At 39.1% G+C, this 26,434-nt stretch overlaps 1 protein-coding gene across 4 annotated transcripts in view; it reads left to right on the top strand.

The window, feature by feature from the left end:
- The window catches only part of LOC129701754 (myotilin-like), an 86,189-nt gene that overhangs the window by 43,898 nt on the left and 15,857 nt on the right, over nt 1-26,434 (top strand). For 2 of the 4 annotated variants that reach the window (XM_055643162.1, XM_055643163.1), the window contains 2 exons: nt 11,012-11,162; nt 13,290-13,391. In XM_055643162.1, coding sequence (XP_055499137.1) covers nt 11,012-11,162; nt 13,290-13,391 — 253 coding nt within the window. Of the gene's footprint in view, nt 1-5,837; nt 5,963-10,186; nt 10,801-11,011; nt 11,163-13,289; nt 13,392-26,434 lie in introns of those variants that run through there. The other 2 variants (XM_055643165.1, XM_055643164.1) reach the window with 2 other exon arrangements.

The following is a 26,434-nucleotide window of genomic DNA, read 5'->3' as shown; positions in this document are numbered from 1 at the left end:
TCATTATAGACTATAGACAATAGACAATGGACAATAAGTGCAGGAGTAGGCCATTCAGCCCTTTAAGCCAGCACCGCCATTCAATGTGATCATGGCTGATCATCCCCAATCAGTACCCCGTTCCTGCCTTCTCCGCCTTATCCCCTAACTCCGCTATCTTCAAGAGGCCTATCTAGCTCTCCCTTGAAAGTATTCAGAGAACCGGCCTCCACTGCCCTCTGAGGCAAAGAATTCCACAGACTCACAACTATTAGCAATGTTACAAAATTTTGAGATTTAAAAAATCAAGTCTGCAATTTATCCCATCAGATAAAGCATAACAATAAGTTTAATTTGACACCAAATTCACTTTCATATCTCAAGTATTAAAAAAGTTATGGCCATTTTCATACTCGGAAATTAGCATCTTGTTCCCTATTGATTTTCAATGGACATTACAAAAAAGCTGTGATCTTGGATAGTCAAAAGCCCATTTCTTAAGGAAAGATTAACATTTTTAAATAGCCTAAGTGTCCAAAGATTATTCACAAATAATTCACAATATAACATGATTTTTATATCTAATTTACATTAATTTATAGGCCAAATGGAAGGAATTTAGTGTTCAATTGCTTAAATAAATGCCCATTTAAATCGGCTTTCTAGTGGGTTCATGTGGAACGCGCTGGTTTAGAACGTTGACATCGCGCTGGATTAGTGCCCTCAAATGCCGAGAAAAATACTGCGGGATATAAAAAGCCCAAAATGAACTACTCGCTATAGATAACTTGATATATAGGGTTATATATATGCCCCATTTAATGTAAAAATAAGGTACATACCTTTAATAGTTTGCTTTATAAAACCCTGGGGCTGCGAGAGGTTGCGGAGTGAACGAGAGCTGTTAAAACTATTATATCTATTATTCGAGGCCTATAAAACTAATAATAGCTTTTGCGACCGGGTCTTGCAGCGATTCTCCGTTAATGATTTACTAGGCTGAACATCTGCGATTGGAACAGCCTAGTAAAAATCGCGTTTTAAACCCGCCCCCTCCAAACAGCGCCAAAATCACACACAAGGGGTGGGGCAGATGCTCAGCCACGATTCAGGTAGGTTTTGTAACATACCTACAACTATCTGTGTGAAAAAGTGTTTCCTCATCGCCGTTCTAAATGGCTTACCCCTTATTCTTATCATTATTGAAATCAAAAGAATATGCAGCAAAACACAAAGTGGTGGAGTAACTCAGCGGGTCAGGAAGCATCTGTGGAAGAAATGGATAGGTGATATATATGCATTGACATTTATTGACATTTATAGTCACACTTTTTAACTTTTCTTAATTATTAATGCAGCTGTCTCTTTGATTTAGTGACAAATCCAGGAAGTTAGGAGTGGCTACATTCTCACTCACATTAAATTGTAATCTGTCTGCTGCATATCAATATCATGCTTCCCTCAAGCATTTATTTTACCTTTAGTTTAATCAACATTTATGCTCAATTCAACATTCAAAACTGCAGCACAGAAATTGATGCCCAATCTGGGTGCTGGATTTAGATTAATTCTGGTTGAATGGTTGGGCAGAGATATACCTGCTGTTGGGCCTGGGAACTTTTACTGTTATATGACACCTAGGCCCCAACTGTTCACAGCAGTTACATACAGGTGGATATTGGATGGATCTGGAGGGGGGGGGGGGGGGGGGGGGGGCAGAGGGGATATATAACGCTATTAAGGGCCTGTCCCTTTTGCCGATTTTTTTCTGCTACTGCCGGCTTCATTGACTGACATATCAGGGTTGCCAAAAGATTTCAAACATTTCAAAATCCAGCGGCGACAAAAAAAATGTTGCGGCACTTGAGGAAACGCTGTGCGTCAATACGTCATGACGCCGCGACTTTTTCGGGTGACCTGATATGTCAGTCAATGATGCCGGCAGTCACCAAAACAAATCGCCAAGTAGGACAGGCCCTTTAGAGAGTTCACTCCAAAGTCCAAAGAGCCACACTGCTTCTCATTAATTACCAGAAAATCTAGGTCAAATGTATAGAGATCCTAGACTATCCTGGATGGATAAGTTGTTGGAGTTTATGGTCATGTGACCTTTGAACATCTGACACGAGTCATGTGTTATGCATCGCAATGCACTTCATATTAAAATGTAATATTGGCGTCATTTTTAAATGGTATTTAGCTTTGTGAATTGTCTGAAGATCCCCAAAGTATTTCATTAGTTCATGCTCGTAAGTCATTGAGCAGAATTAGGCCATTTGGCCCATCGAGGCTTCTCCTCCATTCAATCGTGGCTGGTCAATCTTTCCCTCTCAACACCATTCTCCTGCCTTAACCGCAGTTAATTGGTTTTGCAGAGCACATAGATTTCAGTTTGATGGATTATAACATGTTAGAAATGTAAACATGTCTGGATAATCCATTTACTGAGCTCTTTCTGGCTCATGTTTTTTCCTCAAATTTTTTCTAATTTTATGGATCCAATTCACATCTACCTCAGATTTTTCACTTATATTGGACTAAATATGACAAAATTCCTCATAGTAGGCTCGTCCATAAAATTGTTACATGGGATGCATGGTGAATTGGTCATTTGGATCAAAAATTGGCGTAGTCATAGATTTTCAAAACCACAACCAAAGTTTTAAACTACAACCAAAAACATCGAGAAATATAATAAAAAATGTTACAAGGAGGAAGCGCCAGATTTTCATAAAATCCAGGTTATATGCAGTCTATTGCCCTCCTTAAATGGGGGAGCAACGTTGTTTCTTTTCTAGTTCTCTGGGACCTCACTGCCGGCTAAAGGGGATACAAAGATCTCTGTCAAGGCCTCAGCTATCTCTCTTGCCTCTCTCAGTAACTGGGATAGATCCCACCAGGCCCTGGGGACTTATCCATCTTACTGGTCTTCAAGAGACCCAACACCTCCTTCTTCTTGATATCAACAAGCCCTAGAATATCTGCCTACTCTTCCTGATATTACTATTCTAAATGTCCTTCTTCTTGATGAATACAGATACCAAGTATAATAATAATAATATATTTTATTGTCATTGCACATAAGCGCAACGAGATTTGGAATGCAGCTTCCATCCGATGTCATAACATAAATAACTAATACAATTTAGATTTAGATATTGATATCCCGAGAATATGGATTGCAAAAAGAACAGTAAAATAGTCAAAACAGTTCAACAGACTAAAGTGCAGATGTGTCTGTGCGACGTGACCATCCGAGGGAGACAGTCCAGGGGGGATGGGGGGGGGGCACTCAGCAGGGCCGGTTCAGAGCCGCTATAGCTCTGGGAATGAAGCTGTTCCTGAGTCTGGAGGTTCGGGCGTAGAAGGCCTTGTAACGTCTGCCGGAGGGAAGTAGTTCGAACAGTCCACTACAAGGGTGTGAGGAGTCTTTATGGATGCTGACGGCCTTCCTGAAGCACCGTGTGTGGTAGATGCCCTCCAAGGCTGTTAGCTGTGTCCCAATAATCTTCTGAGCTCTGTGGACGACGCGCTGAAGAGCTCTCCTCTCCGTGCAGCTGAGATACCACACGGAGATGCCATACATTAATATGCTCTCTGTGGTGCAGCAGTAGAAGGTTGTCAGCAGCTGTTGGGGCAGACCAGTCTTTTTTAATGTCCTCAGGAATACATACCTTATTTTCACAGCCGCGTTCCGTACCGGGCTGCTCCGAATTGACTCGGACTTGGGAGCGCTTACCCACTTCCTATAGATCCAGGTTTTTCCTTGAGTAGATCTGCCTCTACCTATTTACCTGCTGAATTTTGATATGCAAAACATCTCAGAATGGCCTTTAATCCTACTCTCTGAAGATGAGTTCCAGCCCAAAACGTTATCTATTCATTTCCTCCAGAGATGCTGCCTAACCCGCAGTTACTCCAGTAGCTTGTGTTTTTCTTCCCTTCCCATATGGTTTAAGAGATGCTATTTTTGTTTAGCTACATCATTAAACTGAAATCTATCAATGAGTAGTAGGCTGTTCATTATTAAAGGTCAGTAAATGACAGGAACAATCCTGTCTGTCTCGAGGAGAACTGCTATAATTGCCCTTATTTCTAAAAAAGACCGTGTTGGAAAAGCTGGAGATGTGGCTGAAGCACTTCTCAGGAACAGTAAAGATCCAGTGGAATGTTCTGGAAATAAATAGCAACAGAACAATGAGTGAAACAACTGAAGTGAGAAGAAGTGGGAGGATCTGTCACAAAGGAGCTGGTGAATAGATTGATTGAGGCACATTTGCTCCAAGAATTCAATGGGCAGCCTAAAAAAAGGCTGCACATTTCAAAATAAGAGCATTTCTATTTGCCGAAGGGACTGGACGTCATTGCATACTTTTTAAATCTGCACACATTCCTATTCCTGTAATAGTTGGAGTCATTATAACAGAATTCCAAGAAAAGTGCAGTAACATAAGATGACCCAACTTTTAATCCTCCGTGACCAAACTAAAGTTGCAATTCTGCTAAATCTAGGTAGGTACACTTTAGACATTCTAATCCATTTTTCTACTGTACAATGAATCCAGAATTGAACTGTTGATTGCTGTGATTCGGTGTCCCATATTTTCACTCATTTTAGGCCCTACACACAGTTACTTGCACACTATGCTCCACTACTGGACCATCTTATTTTTAAAGTATTTTAAGAATACTCGTGAACTCTCTCACTTTCAAAACAAAACTTCCAGAACTTTGTCCAGCAGAATTTTTAACTTTGTAAGCTGGTCTTCAACACTCCATTTAATGCCTAGCTCTTGCGAGATGATCATGACCTGACCTTGAATTGCAGCAAAAAAGAAACAAAATTGCAGTGTTACAGAACTGATATAAAATCGACATGCTTTAGGAACATATTGGCTACACAGAAATTATGTTAAATATGCCTCAATGAAAAGTATATATTCAAGCAATTATGTACAAATCATGCAGGTTTCCATTAGATCAAAAAACTGCTATCAACAGTTTGTTTTACAAAATCTACTAATAATTACAAATCTACTAATGCCCCTGTCTAACTTAGGAAACCTGAAAGGAAACCTCTGGAGACTTTACGCCCCACCCAAGGTTTCCGTGTGGTTTCCGGAGGTTCCTGGAGGTTTTTGTCAGTCTCCCTACCTGCTTCCACTACCTGCAACCTCTGGCAACCACCTGCAACCTCCGGGAACCGCACGGAAACCTTGGGTGGGGCTCCAGAGGTTTCCGTTCAGATTTCCTAAGTGTGGCAGGGGCATAATAATAAATGTAATAGGAAAAATGTACATAACTAAACTATGACTTGAACAGAATATCACAGCTAAATTGGATTAGATGCATAATATCAGCACTGCTATTTATTTTTACATGGATTGCTATATATATAACCATATTTAAGACACATATAGCATGGTAATATATGGAGAAAATTACCAAAAAGTTTTCCAGAAACACAGTTAAGTTCAGCTGGGTTGAGTGGAATAGTGTGGTTTACGGAAAAATAGTCATAAAAAATCAAATTGGGCAACCTTTACATCAATTAACGACGACAAGGTATGTAAAGGGCATTCCTGAGAAATTCAACAGCAAAAGACAAACCGATGCAGTGGGAAAATGTAACAGTTTATAATGCCAAAAAACATTATCTATTCTAAATGAGGAGGTCCCATATAATTACAATAAAGAGAATGAATTGAATGCATCAATTAACCACATATTGCTTTTGGGGGTCATGCAGTACGTCCAAGTATGTCGCCTGATTGGTAGTGGGACTCTTACTTTGGTAAGGGAGTAAATGATATAGTGCTGCTCTGACAGTTCAGTCATTCACCAAACGTCATCCCCTCTCTGCCTGTGCAATATACCAGCACTAACTTTACAACTTTAACTGCTCAGTTAATAGCTGTACTAAAAAGGCTCTCATAGTGCATGCATCAAAGTATATTATATCCCTCAGGAAACTCAGATTAAGGTAAGATCAACCTATTGATTTTTATTTGGATATAATGAAAGCAAAGTAAAATCCTATTAAGTATTTTAAGATGAAAATTTGGTTTGCCTTAATATGATCTCAGGGAATTTAAGTGTTAGTGCTTACACAACGATTTTAAGATTAATTCTTAGAAATCAGTTTTGAGTGCTCGGTGTCGCGATGTGGTTTCTATTGCATGGGTTTTCACTAACACTTTTAAAATTATAGCAACGTTGGATTCAATCAAATGTAACTTCATTAACTGTCCTTAAAGCATAGTTTCATTTTGCACAGGCAAAGATTTTTGGCATTTGCTATGTATCAGGCTTATATTTGGTCTTCAACATTCAACATTCAACTGAAAAATATAAGGAATCATGAGATAAGTTAGTTATTTATTTAATTCAGATATTAACACTGGAATATTTTTATTTGCCATGTCAGAGCAGGAGGTTAAATAAATGTTTTAATTAAATATACATAATATATATTAACAATGAATAAAATACCAGATATATTTAAGAGATCGGGAATCACGTGTTCATTCAAAGATGTGCCATTGTCCTGAAAGTTTCTGCCTCCTGTAGGTTTAGTGTAACAGAGACTGTGATTATAGATTGCTCCATAAAATGATTAATAGAGAAAATAAATACTACAGATTCTTATCCTAGGCGTTCATTTAAAAAAAGTTTTTTCTTTAATTCTGGAGAATATTGAAGTTTAATAAGCCATGAGATCATTAGTTCTATACTGGCATCTTGACAGCAAATCATGGTACTTTGGAACAGATGATGTAATGGAAGTGACAGGAACTTCTATTAAAATTCTTTCAAACTTCTTTTCTCAGAAAAGATTTGAGCTGGACAAAGTATGACCTCAGGTATTTTTCACTAATCCCAGAACAGAAAGATAATATCACAGAACAAATAAACTGATAACCAAAAGGCTCAATTTTAAGTAGCCAGGTGGAAATGAAAATAAAAAGTGTTCTTGGTAACCGCATACCTAATCACCCCGTCATATTAAAATACAGGTACTTCGGATCATATGTGGAGGGGCTCGTGAATATTGGAATGTTAGATGTTGATGAAATCGTCCAGTCTGACATAACTTTTTTGAAAATAAATGAATTGTGAACTGTGCCGAAATTTTGGTATATATAGATAAATTTGATATTCTCCAACCATAGACTCCCCAGCTCTCTCCTCTAATCGTAGTCCTCCAGAATTCTCGCTCCTCCACTTGCATGGCTTACCTTGCCAGGGACCATTTTCCATTGGTACATGGCCATGGTTTGCAAAATGCGAGTTCTTTTCGCTGTCTTTCTGCCCAAATCTAGGCAAGCGTCGGCAAGAGAAATTTAAATGAAGCCCAGAAGTTAAAATATCTAGAACTTGCACTGTCCAACAAATCTTTTCTTAAATAGGGCTGGGTTGTGGCACACACGTGTTTTATTGGGGATCAACTGGGGGGCTGTATTGCACATGTTTGTGATATTCAAGGTGTTGTGCAAGGAAGCAATGGAATTCTGGACTCTTCAACAAGATTAAGCAATTAACAATGTATAATTTGGGAGTTACATAGAAACATAGAAAATAGGTGCAGGAGTAGGCCATTCGGCCTTTCGAGCCTGCACCATCATTCAATATGATCATGGCTGATCATCCAACTCAGTATCCTGTACCTGCCTTCTCTCCATACCCCCGATACCTTTATCCACAAGGGCCACATCTAACTCCCTCTTAAATATAGCCAATGAACTGGCCTCAACTACCTTCTGTGGCAGAGAATTCCAGAGATTCATCACTCTCTGTGTGAAAAATTGTGTTTCTCATCTCGGTCCTAAAAGATTTCCCCTTTATCATTAAACTAAAAGATTTCCCCCTTATGCTTAAACTAAACTTAGAGTTCAGTGCAAACAACATATTTGCCCCTCAGATGACCCTGTTAGGCTGAAGTGCTTTTAATCAACAGCTCTTTAGATGAAATGCCAGTAGAGGTAATGGTGGTAGTTTGTGTTAAGATGGGTAGCACAGCACAATAAAAGCTGTCACCACTTCTGAAATGGATTTGGGGGTGAAGCACAAACATGTATTCTTGTGTAATTTCTTAGATGATATTATGCCTTGAAATGGGGTTAAAAACTTAGTTAAACCATTCCCTATGGCTAAATATTTTTTGTGATTTTTTTTATTGGTAGATTAGTGTATAAAAAGTTGATGGCAATCCCACCCTCCTTGGAACTAGCATAGTGAATCTGCACTGCACTCCTTCATGGTGAATACATCCTTTCTTAGCTAAGTAGACAAAAAGTGTATTCAATATTATCATTTAAAAATAAATTGGATAGGTATATGGACGGGAAAGGAATGGAGGGTTATGGTCTGAGTGCAGGTAGATGGGACTAGGTGAGAGTAAGTGTTCGGCAGGGACTAGAAGGTCCGAGATGACCTGTTTCCATGCTGTAATTGTTATATGGTTATATGGTTAATATTATAGGTGCAGTTTCATTGAGGCTCTTTACATCTGAATTAGGACTTCATTATCCCTGTCTTCAAATCCTCTTGGAATGGGGGCAAACTTACAATTTACCCCCTTAATCACTTGCTGAATGTTGGCCCTGAATGTTGGCCTTATGTTTTAATGACAGCTTACAGCAATATATTTTTTTAAAGGCTGCAAATCATTAGTTCAGTCTTACCATCAAAAAACAATGCTCATTGATGGCAATAATTTTCAGCTCCTAAAATGTAAAGGTCCTCTGATGGGTGAAAGCTAATTAAAGAGGCTGATGCAATGGTTCACATTTTTTTTTTTCTTAAAAAATGTCACTTTTAAGAAATAATTGTAACCTGTAGAAACCAATGCCCTGGATATTAGGGAGGGATGCTCAGTGGATAGGAAACATACAGGGAATCTAGTCACACTTTTTCTCCAGAGATGCTGCCTGACCCGCTGAGTATCTCCAACACTTTGTGTCTATCTTCAGTATAAACCAGCATCTACAGTTCCATTCTACACACTTCCTGAGAGTAGATATTGCTGGGCTGAAGTTCTTGAGAGTGTGAAGTAACTCATTATTTTGCACCTGTTATCATGAGCTATGAATTCTACACAAACCATGGAAAAAGCAAATATTGGAATCGAAAAGCATTTCTCAGATACATTTTCAGCAACTCCCAATGTGCTAGAGGTCAGTAATTTGGCACAGTTCTTCATTGAACAGTTGTGATAGACGAGACACCATTATGTGGGTACCCAAAGTAGTTTTAAAACCCTTCCCAAAATAGAGAAAGAGTTCCTGTGCAGATGAGGTGGGTTAGACATAAATATCAGGCAAATCATAAAATTAAGTGGAAGAGAACATCCCAAAAATTGTGGGGAAAAAAAAAAATGCAGGTTTACCATAACACATAAAGATCTGAATAATAGTTAATAGGTCAGTCAGCACCTATGGAGAAGGAAAGAGCATTAAAAAATTAATGATAACATTAATTACAATTTCAATATTTCAAACTAATAAAATTTTAATGGAATCTTAAGAATAATTCATTTGAACATTATCTCAGTTTTTCTCCATAGAACATTGCCTAACTTGCTGAGTATTTCCATGAAGTTCAGAGCAAAAGTTCTGTATGTTTTGGAGGCAAACAATTACAAACCACTAGAGTTAGCCAGACATAAAGTTTGCTTAAACTTCTTGAAGCACATCTAGAAGATTGATCACCTCATCACAGACATTCTCTGTGTAACTTTCAGAAGAATGAGCCTCTTCTCAAAAGATAAGTCAGTCCCTGTCAAAACCAACTTGCTCTTCGCCTCTAAGCCTTTCTGGGCATTGTTGAACTGATTTACTAAAGGAAGAAAGGAAGCTTTCTCCCAGAAGTGACAGTGCAGTGCAACTGCAGGCCTTTGAGTCCCTTCCCACTGTGTTCACAACAGGGAGTGCCAATTATTCTGGACATCGACCATTATATTTTAAAGGGTAGATCCTGGAAAAGCCAGATAGTTCTCCATTTTGAAAACATGGATTATCCCCCTTGCAACTTCTTTGGAATGGAAGAAGTGGAATTCTCAGGTTAGCTGTGCTGCAAATATGAAAATCAGCGCACCTATTGAAAACCTTACCATGCATACTATTTTATTGAAAACTAGTCCTGTATCTGCATTAGTATCATAATTTTATAAAGTTTCTTTCAAAATTATTTTCCTTCTTTTGCCTAGTCAGCTATTACAGCAAAATATCAAGCAGCATTCTCCATCCAATTTGCAAGACTTTCACCCTCAAACAGTCGGTCAAACAGTTCCTGATCCAACACTCAGCCTAGGCTGAAGTCAAGCCAACAAGTAACTGCTATGAGCGTGGCCAAGCTTCCATCAGAACCAGTTCATCGGTCAAGTTTCAACTATGAGCGGCCAAGTGATTTCATTCAATCACAGACTAAATGCCAAACAAAGTACCTACCTCTCATGTCTGAGGTTACTGGAAGTCCATTATCTCAGCATCCTCCTGCAATGCAAACAGAAGCTCACAATGTTCATTATGTTTCCAACTCCTTCCAAAATAGCCAGCAAATGTCTGCACTATCATCAACAATAGGCTCTCCAGTTTCTGCTGCATCTTCATCGTTTAGCTCTAATAGAGACACAATTCCAGCATGTCCACCACCAACCATTCAATCTTCCTTTTGTCCTCAGTCATCTCCTTACTCTTTCTCCAAACAGAGATCCTCCCCATCTTTTACCCAGTCCCCTGCTGCCTTTCTCACTTCAGTGCTTCCATCCCAATTTGCTCCTGTTGCAAAAACTGAAATGCAGCTGCCTGCTGAAGATATTAAGTAAGTATGAAATGCTCCAAAGAGATCCGTTTGGTAAGATTTTAATTTATTTTTCAAAGATTTAATTGTTGTCTGATGTGTCACAATATCGGCACGCCTTGCCGTGTATACTCCTATGGAAAATGTGTGATGATATTTCATTACTCAGTTATTGACCTCAAAAACAAACATCTTCTTAGGCTTAAGTCATTGCTACTGATATTTTCATTAGTTATAGATACCCCAGCTACTCTGATAAGAAAACCATCAAGTCACCAAGTGCCACGAGTGATGAACAGATACAAGGCTCCAAAAATGCTGTCATTCAAGACTTGGAAAGAAAATTGCGTTGTAAGAATGGACTTCTGCATGATGGACATCAGGTACATGATGGCATTGATAATAGTTTGGGTTGAATGCATTGTTTCATTGTAACACTGTTTCTAAACCACTTTCATGGACTTGCATTGGCTGTACTACAGGTTATTGTTTGACATTGAGTTTTTAAGAGTAATGTTTCTGAGTAATTGTTTATCATCGTCATCATCTATCCCAAGATTAACAAATACTGAGAGTCCAACACAATGTGCCACCCTGGAAGTGGAGACACATGCTTTAGTTGATATTACTATTTGAATTGAATTCAGTTTTGTTTATTCTAACTTTTCTGGGAATTGAAAGAATATATCAAGCTACTTTGCCGGCTTCACAGTTCTAATTATCAGATGTCTTACTTCTCCATTTCTATACTTGGGACTTCACTACTAAATGAGTGCATCACATTTAAGAATAACAATAAATGTAATAGAAACATAGAAACATAGAAATTAGGTGCAGGAGTAGGCCATTCGGCCCTTCGAGCCTGCACCGCCATTCAATATAATCATGGCTGATCATCCAACTCAGTATCCCGTACCTGCCTTCTCTCCATACCCCCTGATCCCCTTAGCCACAAGGGCCACATCTAACTCACTCTTAAATATAGCTAATGAACTGGCCTCAACTACCCTCGGTGGCAGAGAGTTCCAGAGATTCACCACTCTCTGTGTGAAAAAAGTTCTTCTCATCTCGGTTTTAAAGGATTTCCCCCTTATCCTTAAGCTGTGACCCCTTGTCCTGGACTTCCCTAACATCGTGAACAATCTTCCTGCATCTAGCCTGTCCCCTTAAGAATTTTGTAAGTTTCTATAAGATCCCCTCTCAATCTACTAAATTCTAGAGAGTATAACCCAAGTCTATCCAGTCTTTCTTCATAAGACAGTCCTGACATCCCAGGAATCAGTCTGGTGAACCGTCTCTGCACTCCCTCTATGGCAATAATGTCCTTCCTCAGATTTGGAGACCAAAACTGTACGCAATACTCCAGGTTAATTTGGAGATTTATTGATACAAAAAGCAAAGAAAATTTTACAATCAAAACCAGGTATCCTATCTGGGAAATGAGCTAGAAGAAATTGCTGGGCCATTTAATTTAAACAAGGCTTATTAACATGACCATTTACTTGAAGTACATGTGTAGGAAAGAACTGCAGATGCTGGTTTAATTCGAAGATAGACACAAAATGCTGGAGTAGCTCAGCGGGACAGGCAGAATCTCTGGAGAGAAGGAATGGGTGACGTTTCAGGTCGAGACCCTTCTTCAGTAGGACTCTCGACCCGAAACGTTATCCATTCCTTCTCTCCAGAGATGCTGCCTGTCCCGCTGTGTTACTCCAGCATTTTGTGTCTACTTGAATCTGTAATAATATTAATTCACCTCCCTCACACTGGAGGGCATACTAGCTCTTCCAATTGTTCCTCTGAATATATCATGAACACCTTCCTCATCACATGAGCTAAAAGAATGTGTGCAACTATTGATGTGTAACAACCACTTAGTAGGAAATATCCATGAAAATCATTGCTTCCAAAGTCTATGAATCACTACAGCTCCATGCATTTCTTACTTGACAGTCACAGACAATTTAAATAGGACACAATGTTCAAAACCACAAATATTTGAAGTGAGCCAATAATTTGGCTCGAACTGATTTTTCCAGAGCTAGTGAAATGCATGGTGTACATTCACTGTTAGAATAGTTCTACACATGTGGAAATTTATCTTCTCCAAGCCGGCTCAAAATAATGGTTTAAACGGCATGTTGCACATCTTTGTGAATGTGTAACAACGATTTTTCCAAGAGTGATAATTGCCCCCAACATTTTTGGGAACATGGTTTTAACCTTTTTTTTAAATGGGTCGGCAAAAAGACAATGAAATTGCTGCTAATTCTAGATATTTTCTTACACTGGTGGATACAATGATAAGCCTACCGCAAAAATATGCACACACGTCCCTCTGTGAGCATCTAATAGTCATGGAAGCTTTATTATTGGGTCAACAGTGGCATTAATGAAAACAGATTTGTTTTATTGGCAAGTGAAAAATGTGCTTAGGAAAATATGCATAGGGAATTTGGAAAACCAAGAATAACACTTAAGGCTGAAATACTATGCAAACTTTATTTCAGCGATTGACATACGAGGAAAAGATGGCACGCAGATTACTGGGCCCAGAGAATGCAGCCTCTGTCCTTGACCTTCAAAAGACAGAAAATGAGCAGATCAGCCAGGTAATGCAATCCTTTCCCTTTAAAGTGAGATTAGATTTTGGTGAGTACGTGGAAAGATTTCTGCTGATGGGATTGTCAGAAGAATCTCTTACTTTGTTGATCTAAAAGGTATGGTATTTTCTTACAATATGATTGAAATTTGTATACTTGGCCAATACTTATATTTGCATTCAATTTTAATTATATTTGAAACTTTATAATAATTACAAGGAGCTGTAAAATTAAAGTTAATTATACAAATCTAATTATAAAATCAGAATCAAAATTTAAAGTATATTTTCTCAGTAGTCATGCATTAAAGTGTGTCAAAAACAGAACAATAGTGACAATAAAATAAAATGGAACATCACTTTGCAGTGAAATTGGCTCAGGCATCTTAAGTGGTCAAGCATTGTGTAGCTGGTGTTCCCATTCAAAGCTTTCAGGAAATATGTGAACATCAGGATCCACGTGAGAAAGTTTACGATTCGGTGCCTAAATTGGGTGCCATCTCCATGACATTGATAAGTATACAGACTATCCTCAGAGTTAGAAGTAGGATATTCAGTAACGTTTAAATACTTTAGACTTTAGAGATACAGCATGGAAACAGGCCCTTCGGCCCAACGAGTCCGCGCCAACTTGCGATCACAATTGACAATTTTTACAAAAGCCAATTATCCTACAAACCTGTACGTCTTTGGAGTGTGGGAGGAAACCAGAGCACCTGGAGAAAACCCACGCTGTCACAGGGAGAAGATGCAAACTCTATTCAGACAGTACCCGTAGTCAGGATCGAATCTGGGTCTCTGGCGCTGTGAGGCAGCAACACTGCCATTGTGCTACTGTGCATCTAAAGAAATTCTTATTTTCGCAGAAGGTTTGTGCAGACTTACAACTAAACAGGGGCATCCTCTTTGGAATCACAGGATGCTTTTGGGATTCATTCTAGCCAGAGTGGTAACAGGATGGGTGCATAACTCTAGGAATGGTATGCCATAGAAACCTTGTCTCGGAATCTTAACAGTGTCACAGAGCACAGAAACAGGCCCGTCAGCCCAATTTAGCAATCTACACTAGTCTGACCTGACAGCGTTTGGCCTATATCCCTCCAAGCCTTTCCTATCCATGTCCAGTCCATATTCAGACCTAGAACATCATGCCTACAGTTAAGAGAAACCCTGTCCAGAGTAATAGTGAAAGAATTGGATCACTTTCCGCATCCATCTACTGGAACCATTACATAATTACATAGATCTAAGTTACTGCTGTCCTGAATTGCTTTTTTTCCAACTTTGTTAACGTTTCTTCGTTGTTACATGTCAGACGGCAGCTTTGCATGCAATTGGTGAATGATTAATGCACCTTTAGCAAATAAAACATGATTTTCCCCATGAACAACCAGAAATAGTGAATTTGGATTATTTGTTTGTACAAGTTACTTGATTCTGCCAAATCCCAGATCATTATGGACTGCACAGGTTTAGTCCTCCAAAAACTTCTAATTCATGATTTGCAAAAGTGCATTCATTTTTTTTTTTGGACTATCCAAATAGTGGAGTTTAACAGGAATGCATCACTTCCAATTAACAGGCTTTTTAGCATGACCCACTGGACAAGCTGCCTTCCTGCCAGTTAATGGTCAAAACAGAACAGCCATGCTGATATTGAGCAAGAGGTTTACCAGTGTTAAGGGGCTGTCCGACGTGGGGGACCTAATTAGTGAGTTTAGAAGAATTTGAAAAAATGACATGTTGAAGAACTCCTTCGACTATGTAGAAGACCTCCTTCCACCTTCTTCGACTATGTTGAAGACCAGCTTCGACTAGATAACATTGGGAAAATTGGACACCGAATAGTGGAGAGTGAAGACGACCACCTTCGATCTCCTTCAACCTCCCTTCGACCTCCCTTCGACTATGATGAAGACTATCTCCGACTTCCTTCGACTACCCTCGATTACCTACGACTAACATGCCAACCTACTACGACCTACTACAACCTACTACGACTAAACCTACAAGTAAAAAAAGTATCGATTTTTTTCCATGGCAACCTTTTTTTACTAGCGGGCATTTTTTAACATATTGAAAAAAACGCCGCAACCTAGCTGAGGCCTCGAGGAAGCGGAGATCACTCTCGAGCATGAAGGAGAGTTACGAAGACCTCTTACAACCTCGTGTCGACCATGCTGCGAGTATGAGTCGAGGGCAAATTCGCCAGAACGCGCAGATTGGGTCGCCCAAGTGGGACAGGCCTTTTACTGATGTTCCATGAGACTGTGATAATGATATGTTTGAGAGAGGTTAACAGGGGTTCCAGAGGCAAAGCAGCCTAAAAAAATAATCATCCACTGAGAGGTGACAAGGTCTAGTAAATGGAGGACATGTATCTCAAACTGTACTGAGATTCATATTTACCTCAATTCAACTTTAACTGGAACACAGCACAACAATAGTGACCAGCGCAATAAGATAGACCACTGAAAACCTGGTCATTCAAACAAAAACAGTTGCTTATGACATTGTCAGAGTCAAGTGGAAGGAATAACAGGAAACTAACCAATTTTAATTCATATATTTTGTAAAATAAAATCTTATATCCAAAATAGTTTACTCAGCAAAGTGTATTTTTGCTTATCAGTCAACATATAGGTTCACTTACATTTTAACAATTAAAATGACATCCGTTTATTTGTGTGAATGATAATTTGGTGAAGTTGCATTCTAAAAGGTTCTTCGAGGAATATTTGCACCATTTGTGATGCTGAATATATGGCAGGATAAATCTTGGGTTGATGATAACTTTCGTCAATTGCATTGGCACACTGCCCCCAGATCTATCTATCTCAACTTATGCAAATTCCACAAAATAAAGACCTCCTCCATCCACTTCCTGTTTTGTACGAGAACATGTTTTCACTCCTCTCCTGTACTCACCCCTGCTGGCTCCTTGATTTCCTGCATTCTGATTTTTTTAAACATTTGATTTTCATCTCACTTACTGACACAATTGGAAGGTTCAGCCCAAATTAGAACAGGTTATAATGATACTTCCAATTGGGAGGAATTAATTGGATTCTTATCATTTGTTGGAAAGGAAACCATCAATTTAATAGCCTTTTAATTAGAGCAATTTTGTTTTAAAAATAGGTACAAATTTTCTTCTTGGCCCAAATATTTGGTAAGAATCGAGTCAGGTGCAAATACCCGATTTACAAAGGAATCCTGGGGACAAAGTCCAAAGCTCTCAGAAAGTGGCAACACCAAGTAGATAGAGTGATAAATAAGTCATATGGTATGCTTGCTTTCATCGGTCGAGATATTGAGTGTAATTGTCAGTAAGTCATGTTATAGCTTTATAAAATTTTGGTTAGGTCGCATTTGGAGCATTGTGTATAGTCCTGGTTTCCCCATTGCAGGAAGGATTTATGGGAGGCATAGATAAGATGGACAGTCGGAACATTTTTCAAAGATGGAGATAGCAAAAACTAGAGCACTAGCTGTAAGGTGAGAGGGGGAAAGTTTAAAGGAGATGTGCAGGGCATGTTTTGTTTTACACAGAGAGTGGTGGATACTTGGAACAAGCTGCCAGGGGTGGTGGTGGAAGCAGATGCAATTGAGGCGTTTGAGAGGCTTTTAGATGGGCACATGGATATGCATGGTATGGAGCGATATGGATTATATGCAAGTAACCTGGCATCATGTTAATCACAGAAATAGTGGGGCAAAGGGCCTGTTCCTATGTTGTACTGTTCTATGTTCTATCTTCCATTAAATTTACTTAAGCATTTCAATGAAAACTATGATATAAATATGATAAAGATATTTAGCGATCAATACCCTGCACTGAGTTTAGATTTAGCTTTTCTGCATAATAATATTTTGTGTCTAATTATTGGAAGACAGACCACTTGGAAATATACTAAAAGTAGTTCTGCTATAATTCCATACCATAAATTGGAGATAATACACGATGAATAAAGGAACATTATTTGCATTATGCAGGCCGAATTGGTTATAATGAGACTTTGGGAACTAGAGAACCACTTAAAAGTTACTTGGAAATTGATAAGCAGAGGAAAAAAAGCTTCTTTGGATTTAAACAGCAACGGGGAGAAAAGCCTGTTTCCATGTATCCATTCCCCGCAACAATCGGACACCAAAGTCTCTTAAGAATGTAGCTGCAACTTTAACTTCAGGAGCCATAACATTTATATGGACAAGCAATCACTTCCACTGACACATGCAATGATATTCTATGAAAGAGCCCTTAGTATTTTTAGCCTGCAGATAAAAATAAACTTATGGCTATTGAAAAGAACTTTATTTGTTTTAAATCCCACAGGAAAAATAACTCTGCTATTGCACGTCTGAAATTCTCTAGCTCCTAACTCACGTTCACAAATTATAGGAGTAGAATTAAGCCATTTGGCCCATCAAGTCTACTCCGCCATTCAATTATGGCTGATCTCTTCCTCCTAATCCCACTTTCCTGCCTTCTCCCCTGTTCTACTTTAAAAATAGTCTATCTCTGCCTTAAAAATATCCACTGACTGGCCCACAGCCCTCTGTGGCAATGAGTTCCACAGATTAACTACCTTCTGACTAAAGAAGCTCCTCTTCACCTCCTTTCTAAAAGAGTATCCTTTATTTCTGAGGCTATGACCTCTGGTCCTAGACACCCACCAGTGGAAACATCCTTTCCACATCCACTCTATCTATGCCTTTCTATGACCTCTGGGGTGTTGTGGATCCAAAGTCTACAGAGTGATTTAGGCCATTTGGAAAAATGGGCTGAAAGATGGCAGATGGAGTTTAATGCTGATAAATGTGAGGTGCTACACCTTGGCAGGACAAATCAAAATAGGACGTACATGGTAAATGGTAGGGAATTGAAGAATACAGTTGAACAGAGGGATCTGGGTATAACCGTGCATAGTTCCTTGAAGGTGGAATCTCATATAGATAGGGTGGTAAAGAAAGCTTTTGGTATGCTAGCCTTTAGTTGAGAATAGAAGCTGGGAAAAATTGTACAAGGCATTGGTGAGACCAAATCCTATGGGGTACACATCGCCAAATCAAAATATCTTTATAGCCTTTCAACAACTAAGTTACAGAGATAGTCTGAATAAGTTAGGTCTTTATTCTCTGTAAGTTTCTTTAAATGAGGTGCCCCAAGCTTTTCCCTTTGACCTTCTAACATGACTCCAGAAGAGTAGAGGGCCGATGCTGACAAGTGCTCATGGGATAAGGGGAAAAAAAAAAATTGTTCGGCATGGACTTGTAGGGCCGAGATGGCCTGTTTCCGTGCTGTAATTGTTATATGGTTATATGGTTAATGAGGTGCCCCCTCTACCTTCTAAACTCCAGCGAGTAGAGGGCCGATGCTGACAAGTGCTCATCATATGCTGACCCACTCATTCCTGGAATCATTCTTGTAAACCTCCTCTGGACCCTTTCCAGAGCCAGCACATCCTTCCTCAGATATGGGACCCATATTTGCTCACGATACTCCAAATGCGGCCTGACCAGCGCCTTATATAGCCTCAGCATTACATCTCTGTTTTTGTATGCCAGTCCTTCTAGCATTGAATTAGCCTTCCTTACTACCGATTTCCCCAATGACACAATTATAACTCAATTTTCTACAACACAAATCTCTTAGGAATGTATCCATCACATTATGGTAGAACTACCTGCACTTTTTTTAAATGAGCGAGTACCTGAGGGAAAGTCATTCAGTCACAGAACATGTGAGTGCCAGACAGCACCAAGGATTAGGAATGAATAATACAACATACAACATTTCAGCATAGGAACAGTCCCTTCAGCCCACTACCTCTGACCAACTATGATGCCAATCTAACAAAGCCCATCTGCCTGCACATGGTCCATATCCCTCTATTTTATGTCTGTTCCTGTTATGCTATTGCTGCAAAAATAATTTAATTGTCCCGTTTTGGGACATATGACAATAAAACACTCTTGGCTCTTAACTGTCCAATGACCCTTAATGTATGTGCGAACATTCTGTGTGGCACCTTATCAAATAGTCCTCAAAAATGTGGTTATATTACACCAACTGATTCCTCCATACTAAATCTTGTTGTACTGACGTGCAATGACAATAAAATATATTATTATTATTATTATTATTATTATTATCCACCTGACATCTGACAAAAAATGTATTTTCAAATATCATTCCACTTTCTTAAAAATCCTAGTGACTTTGCCTAATAGGGTCTTGACCCAAAACGTCACCTATTCCTTCGCTCCATAGATGCTGCCTTACCTGCTGAGTTTGTCCAATATTTTTGTCTACCGTTGCTTAATCATATGTTGATTTTCTAAGTGGTTGTAACCACATTCTTCATGATGGATTCGAACAGTATTCCTCCAACAGAGAGTAGGATGACTGGTTTGTTATTCCCTATTTTCTGTTACTCTCCTTTCTCAAATCACAATGTTTAATCTGCCATCTTTAAAGCCTCTGGCATTCACTAGCCACCAGCAGATACATGTAATTCTGTTGGGCAATCACTTATTCAGTAACTTAGCTATTTTTCATAATCCCTATTACAATTTGTTTTTTGGAAGGCAACATCTATAGCATGAAGAATATTCATTACAATTCCTTCACTTTATGCATTTTATTTTTGTCATATCTCTACTTGCCTACATCCACAACACTTTAAACACCCTTGGTCACTTCCAAAGTATCCATTTTCCTAGCCCCAATTAGTTCATTTCCACCATGGATGTCCAATCCCTTCACATCTTCACCTGCACTATTGTAAAATCCCAAACAGAATAAACAGAGTTAATTTTTTTTCTTGCACACTGCCAACGGTGCACTAAATGGCAATCAATGATCAGCAAAAGCAAAAACAGAGGCTACTGGCTCCATCATGTGGAGAGACTGAACAATTCCAACAATTCATGAGAATATGCCTCATGTGGAAATCTATTGTAACTTTCCAGTAAAAAACCTGGCCCAGAAAGAGGATGTTACATACCCGCAATAAGCTGCAATACCTCCAAACTATAGGTCACACATATGATACTTAATATAGAAGTTAAACTTCAATTAGAAGTTAAGGCCCCTGTATTTCCTTTGTTATAAAGTGCTAAATGAAAACAGACAGTTTTACTGTAAAGTTGCTATTACTTGCTGACCAGGATATTGAATTACCATCTTCATTCAATGCCCAAAGTTTAGTGAAGGCAGCTGGCAGGCTGTGACTCTAGGGCACTCCAGAGATCAGTGCATGGGTCCCAGCAATTCAGAATCTATATCAACAATTTGGCTGAGGGGACAAAATTTTATATTTCTAAGTTTGCTGAATGAGTTTCTTCTGGTGAAAGGGCCTGTCCCACTTTGATGACCTAATTCGCAACCTCTGCCGAGTTTGCCCTTGACTCATACTCGCAGCATGGTCGTCACGAGGTCGTGGGTAGGTCGTAGCAGGCCGTGATGCTAGTCGTAGGTACTCGAGGCATCAAACAGGTCGGGGCGTTTTTTCTAGCCTGATGAAAAATGTCCACGAGTAAAAAAGGTTGTGAGTTAGGTCGTGAAAGTGGGACAGTCCCTGAAGGTATCTAAGAACCAGGCATCACAGTTTAAGGGGTAGACTAAATGTTCAGGACTGAGAAGAAGGCAAGTTTTTTCACACAGAGTGTACTACATTTTAGTTATTTAATTTGTTCAATACAGAGAGCAATAGATAGTTGGATATTTTTTTTTAAATGGGGATAGTGCAGGAACATGGAACAGAAGTTGATCAGCCATGATCTTGATGAATAAGAGAACAGGGTGGAAGATCCGAATGGCTTATTATGTCATATTTTTTGTGTTCCTGTGTTCAGAAAAAAATCATGTTTAATATATTTTCACAAATGAAACAGGCTGATATTTTTATTGATACTAACATTAGTAGCCATTAGGGCTGATGGACAAACAATACGATCAGATCAGGTTAAACATGAAATGCCCACAGGCAGGGAAAGAGAGCAACCTTGGCTGATCATTTTTTCCAGGCCACAAATCTCACAAAACCAGTGAAGTAATAACATTCTTGCAATACGAATGCTCTGCTCTGCCAAGGAGATTTTGTGGCGAATCTGCATGGTTAATAAGGTAGCCAATTTTATATTTTGGCAGTAAATATAAAGTTTACCTCAAACTTAATGCTTTAAAGACGATGCTTCCATTAATTTCTTCCTTACAACCCCTGGTTAATGTGATACTGGTGAGGAGTAGAGTTCTGTATCCAGAGTTCCATACTTTCCAGCATTTGTTGCTGAATATATTAGAAATGAATAACCTGGATGACTTTGCTTTATTCAAATCTATAGTTGTGCTGCTAGTTCAAAAATCAGATCAATGTCCTGAGCCTGGTTGCAAAAATTAGGATATTCATGACTCAATATAACATTTAATATTTTGTTGATCCTTGCAACCATTGGTGAATGTGGCAAGACTTATTGATGCAGCTCCATTATCATTTGTCCTTCATTTCAGTTGTGGAATAAACAAAGGATTTGCATGCAACAGTATCATAGTCGTGTAATCAGAAAATGCATAAAATATAAATTATGCACGACAATGAACATAAAATATCTGCTAACCACAAGCCACAAGTGCAATTAAAGACATTTAGAAAACAAGTAGTGTTCTTTTAATGGGATAGGATTCGAGTCGTGCAAGCATTTCACGAACCTGACAGTTGTAGGAAAGTGGCAGCAAGAAGAGGACATGGCCCAGATGGTGAGGAACCTTGATGATAGATCATGCCAACTTCTTGAGACAAGGCTCATGCAGATGCTTATGATGATTGGGAAGGTTGTGAATGCGATGGACCAGGCTGAGTCCCCCACTCATAAGTTTATAACTGATAGGGGCAGAATTAGACCTTTCAGCCCATCAAGTCTACTCCGTCATTCAATAATGCTGATCTATCTCTCCCTCCTGACCCGATTCTCCTGCCTTCTCCCCATAACCCCTGACACCCGTACTAATCAAGAATCTATCTAGCTCTGCCTTAAAAATATCCATTGACTTGACCTCCACAGCCTTCTGTGGCAATGAATTCCACAGATTGACTCTGGCTATTTTTTGTAGCCTTATGCATTCCTACGTAGTGGATTGCTGAATCACTCTATGATGCAATCAGTCCGGATACTTTCTACAATACATCTGTAGTTGGTTTGAATATTCGGTGACATGCTGAATCTCTTTAAACTTACAAGTAGAGACATGGCATGTCTTCTTCATGATTACACCAATGTGCGAGGCTCAGGGCAGGTCATCTAAGGCCCATGTTAACGCCCAGGAATTTGAAACTGCCAACTCTCTCCACCACCAACAAAAACTGGTAATAGACACAAAATGCTGGAGTAACTCAGGCAGCATCTCTGGAGAGATGGAATGGGTGATGTTTCAGGTCGAGACCCTTCTTCAGACTGTAAACAACGGGAAAGAGGAACGAGAGATATAGACGATGATATAGAGAGATATAGCACAAATGAATGAAAGATAAGCAAAAAAACAAGAATGATAAAGGAAACAGGTTATTGTTAGCTGTAGCTAGGTGAGAATGAAAGACTTGGGTGGGGGAGGGGTGGAGAGAGATGGAATGCAGGGGTTACTTGAAGTTAGAGAAATCAATATCCATACCCCTGGGCTGTAAGCTGCCCAAGCGAAATATGAGATGCTGTTCCTCCAATTTGTGTTTAGCCTCACTCTGACAATGGAGGCCAAGGACAGAAAGGTCAGTTTGGGAATGGGAAGGGGAATTAAAGTGTTTAGCAACCAGGAGATCAGGTAGGTCCAGGCAGAAACTGGTACGTGGCCTTCCAGACTTTCTTTTTCTGAAGTATCTTCCTGATTGCATCCCTGGTACTCTTTTGTTGATGTTGAGCAAGATGTTGTTGCTACGGCATCACTCAACCAAGCGTTCTATCTCTTTCTGGTTTACTGATTCATCACCACTCAAGAGTCAGCCTTTAACTGTGGTGTTGGTAGCAAATTTGTAAATGGCATCGGAGATGTGCTCAGCCACACAGTCATTGTTGTGAAGAAAGTATAGTGCAGAATACCTGTGAGAGGCTGAATGGCCCATGCTTATTTCAAAGTTCTTAATGAGCTGTCTTAGTATATTGAAATATGCTTTCAGTGATGAGAAAATGATTACAGCCAGTGAATTGTAAGTAGGATGGGGCTTTGGGCTCTCTTTGGAATAAATCCATAAAAGCTCCGATTTGTCTTTTTTTAATACACCAAGTATTATTTCAAACAGATTTACAATTTATTTCCTCATAACTCGAAATACACAGATAATTAAGTTGGCCATAATAGCGGTGTATAATAGCATAATAAGTGGTGTATAACGTCACAGGATGTAATAGCCTCAATTCTAATGAGTAGCAGAATTTTAGGCTACATGTTTTAAAGTCAGTAGCACGTAGGCAATTCTAACACAACATTTGCCCATGACTGCTGTTGCAATCAGCTATCTGTTTTGGGATGCCAGTTAAATGCTGATAATTGCTGTTGTTGTAGAACAGTGAGAACACTATGTACATAATTTATTCCAACAGTAACAGCATGAATAATGGATATCTGTGGGAGAACTGATAAAGGATTCAGTTCTGTTCATGGCTATCCGAAAAAGTCAACTTCCGTGTCAGTATTCCTTCTCGGCAGAGATGACAAGATTATTTCTATTTTGCTGTAAAATCTGTTGTTTAATTTTGATGAGCCTGTTCAAAGTAACATGTTTCCTTCGATTAATTAAATTATTCCAGTTAGCTTGAGTGATATAGGGTGCAGAAAGTGATGGATGACATAATATTTTCACAGATACCATGAGAAAAATAAACATCCCTGAATGGAGGCTCTGTTTTTTTTGTTATTTTCCTCTTAACAATAGTCCAAATATCGAAGCCAACTTGGATGGATCTAGATATTGTGGTGATTTAGCTCACACTGCCATCCAGCTTTGTGTTATCCACAAACTTGGCGATGTCACATTTAATCCCTTGTCTAAATTGGTTCAAAACCAGGTGATTCCACAGGAAATTATGCCTCTTATAAAATCAAATTTTATTAGCCAATAAAATAACTTTTTATTTTTAGGAAGCGATTTCTTGGAAACCTGTGCCAGTAGAATGCAGTATCGATATTGTTCACTTATTTTTCCAGTTCAAATACTCAAGGAAACATAGAAAAAATAGAAAGTAGGTGCAGGAGTAGGCCATTCGGCCCTTCGAGCCTGCACCGCCATTCAATATGATCATGGCTGATCATCCAACTCAGTATCCTGTACCTGCCTTCTCTCCATACCCCCTGATCCTTTTAGCCACAAGGGCCACATCTAACTCCCTCTTAAATATAGCCAATGAACTGGCCTCAACTACCTTCTGTGGCAGAGAATTCCACAGATTCACCACTCTCTGTGTAAAAATTGATTTTCTCATCTCGGTCCTAAAAGACCTCCCTCATTCCTTAAACTGTGTCCCCTTGTTCTGGACTTCCCCAACATCGGGAATAATCTTCCTGCATCTAGCCTGTCCTAGTTCTTAAGAATTTTGTACGTTTTTATAAGATCCCCCCTCAATCTTCTAAATTCTAGAGTGTACAAGCCAACTCAAGGAAGTTAAATAAATTATGTTAATATTTTAAGCTACACCACAAACTCTTGGGACCTCCTGTCTTCTGCACCAAAATCTTTGCCATAATACAAAATGACGTAATGATTATTTTTGCCCCATTCATGACCATGGCAAGTTCAGGTTTCCTGAATTCATGATCTTCTTATTCAGTCATCTGGCATGTGGACCCATGGTCATGTGATACAATGAGACTTGGGGGTTATGCATGATTCCTAGCCAGGGAGGACCTTTCTGCAGGTGGAGTTTCATCTCTATAGTCTGGAGTTGATCTCAGATATTTACCTTTGCTCCACTGTAAATAGAGCCTTTCATGTTGCCAGCTCTACTATCTAAAGTCCTGTTAATGACATAAAGATTACTTTCAGTAAGTGCATCCCTCTCAGTACATAAAATAATTACAATAACCTTTCCATTGGGCATAGTGTTATATTGCTTTATCATTGGATTGGATTGGAGATGGTTAGGGGATTGCAGGGACCAGAGCGATAAAGGAGGCAAAAGAGAAATCAAGATGTTGTCAGCTCCCTTTATGTGGCGACTATTGCAAACATTGGGTATGCAAGCAAAGAATTCCACTGTGGCTTGTCACATGTGACAATAAAGTATTCATTTCAATTCAATTCTGAAGCAGCATATGGCAGCTGGATCTTGGAGGACAAGTTTACATTCCCTGAAGTCATGTCTTAGTTACCATGGCACTTTACTGACAAAGCAATCAGAGGCAAGCTACAACTAAACGCACAAAGCAGACCGGCAAGTAATGGAAAGAACCACTGAAGTGGGGTTGCCTTCCAGTATAAAAATCCTGAGATGTTACAGCCCAACAAAGTGGCCAATGGTCACAGTTTCTATTTGTTGCATCATTCTATAACACTGGAAAGGGTTGCCACCTGTAAAGGACCTGACTAACAATTGTAGTTGTACTTCCTTGTGAGATAAGAGTTTTAGGTTTAAAAAGTGGTTGTAGAGATTGTCATAAATTCAGAGTTTTCAGATCTGAACATTTCATACAAAATCCAACTATTTTCACCTCTACCATCTTACCAGCCACATCTTTGTTAACATGTTCAAGATATTTTAACGTTCATTTTTAAAATTAATTTAAGTTCATTTTTAAAGGCTGTGCCTTATTTTCTCCTTGGGAACATTTCCAATTTTTTCTGAGCTATTGAAAAGTTGTTTTTACTGTATTTGTGGCAGCTTGATGGAGCAGACAATCAGTCCATTCCAGAATAAGAGGATCACGCAGCATTTCTGTAGGTGCTTCGTTATTGACTGCTTGCTTTTCAATACTGCCATCTGAATTTGCCATATTATACACAAAAAAACTTAAGCCCTGCATCATGGTTTATTAGGTCATTAATTACTTAGCAAAACAGATAGTTC

Source organism: Leucoraja erinacea, chromosome 11 (genome assembly GCF_028641065.1).
Source record: "Leucoraja erinacea ecotype New England chromosome 11, Leri_hhj_1, whole genome shotgun sequence".
Lineage (NCBI taxonomy): Eukaryota > Metazoa > Chordata > Chondrichthyes > Rajiformes > Rajidae > Leucoraja > Leucoraja erinaceus.
Note: the sequence above shows the minus strand (reverse complement) of the source record. Positions and strands in the feature narration are given on the sequence as shown.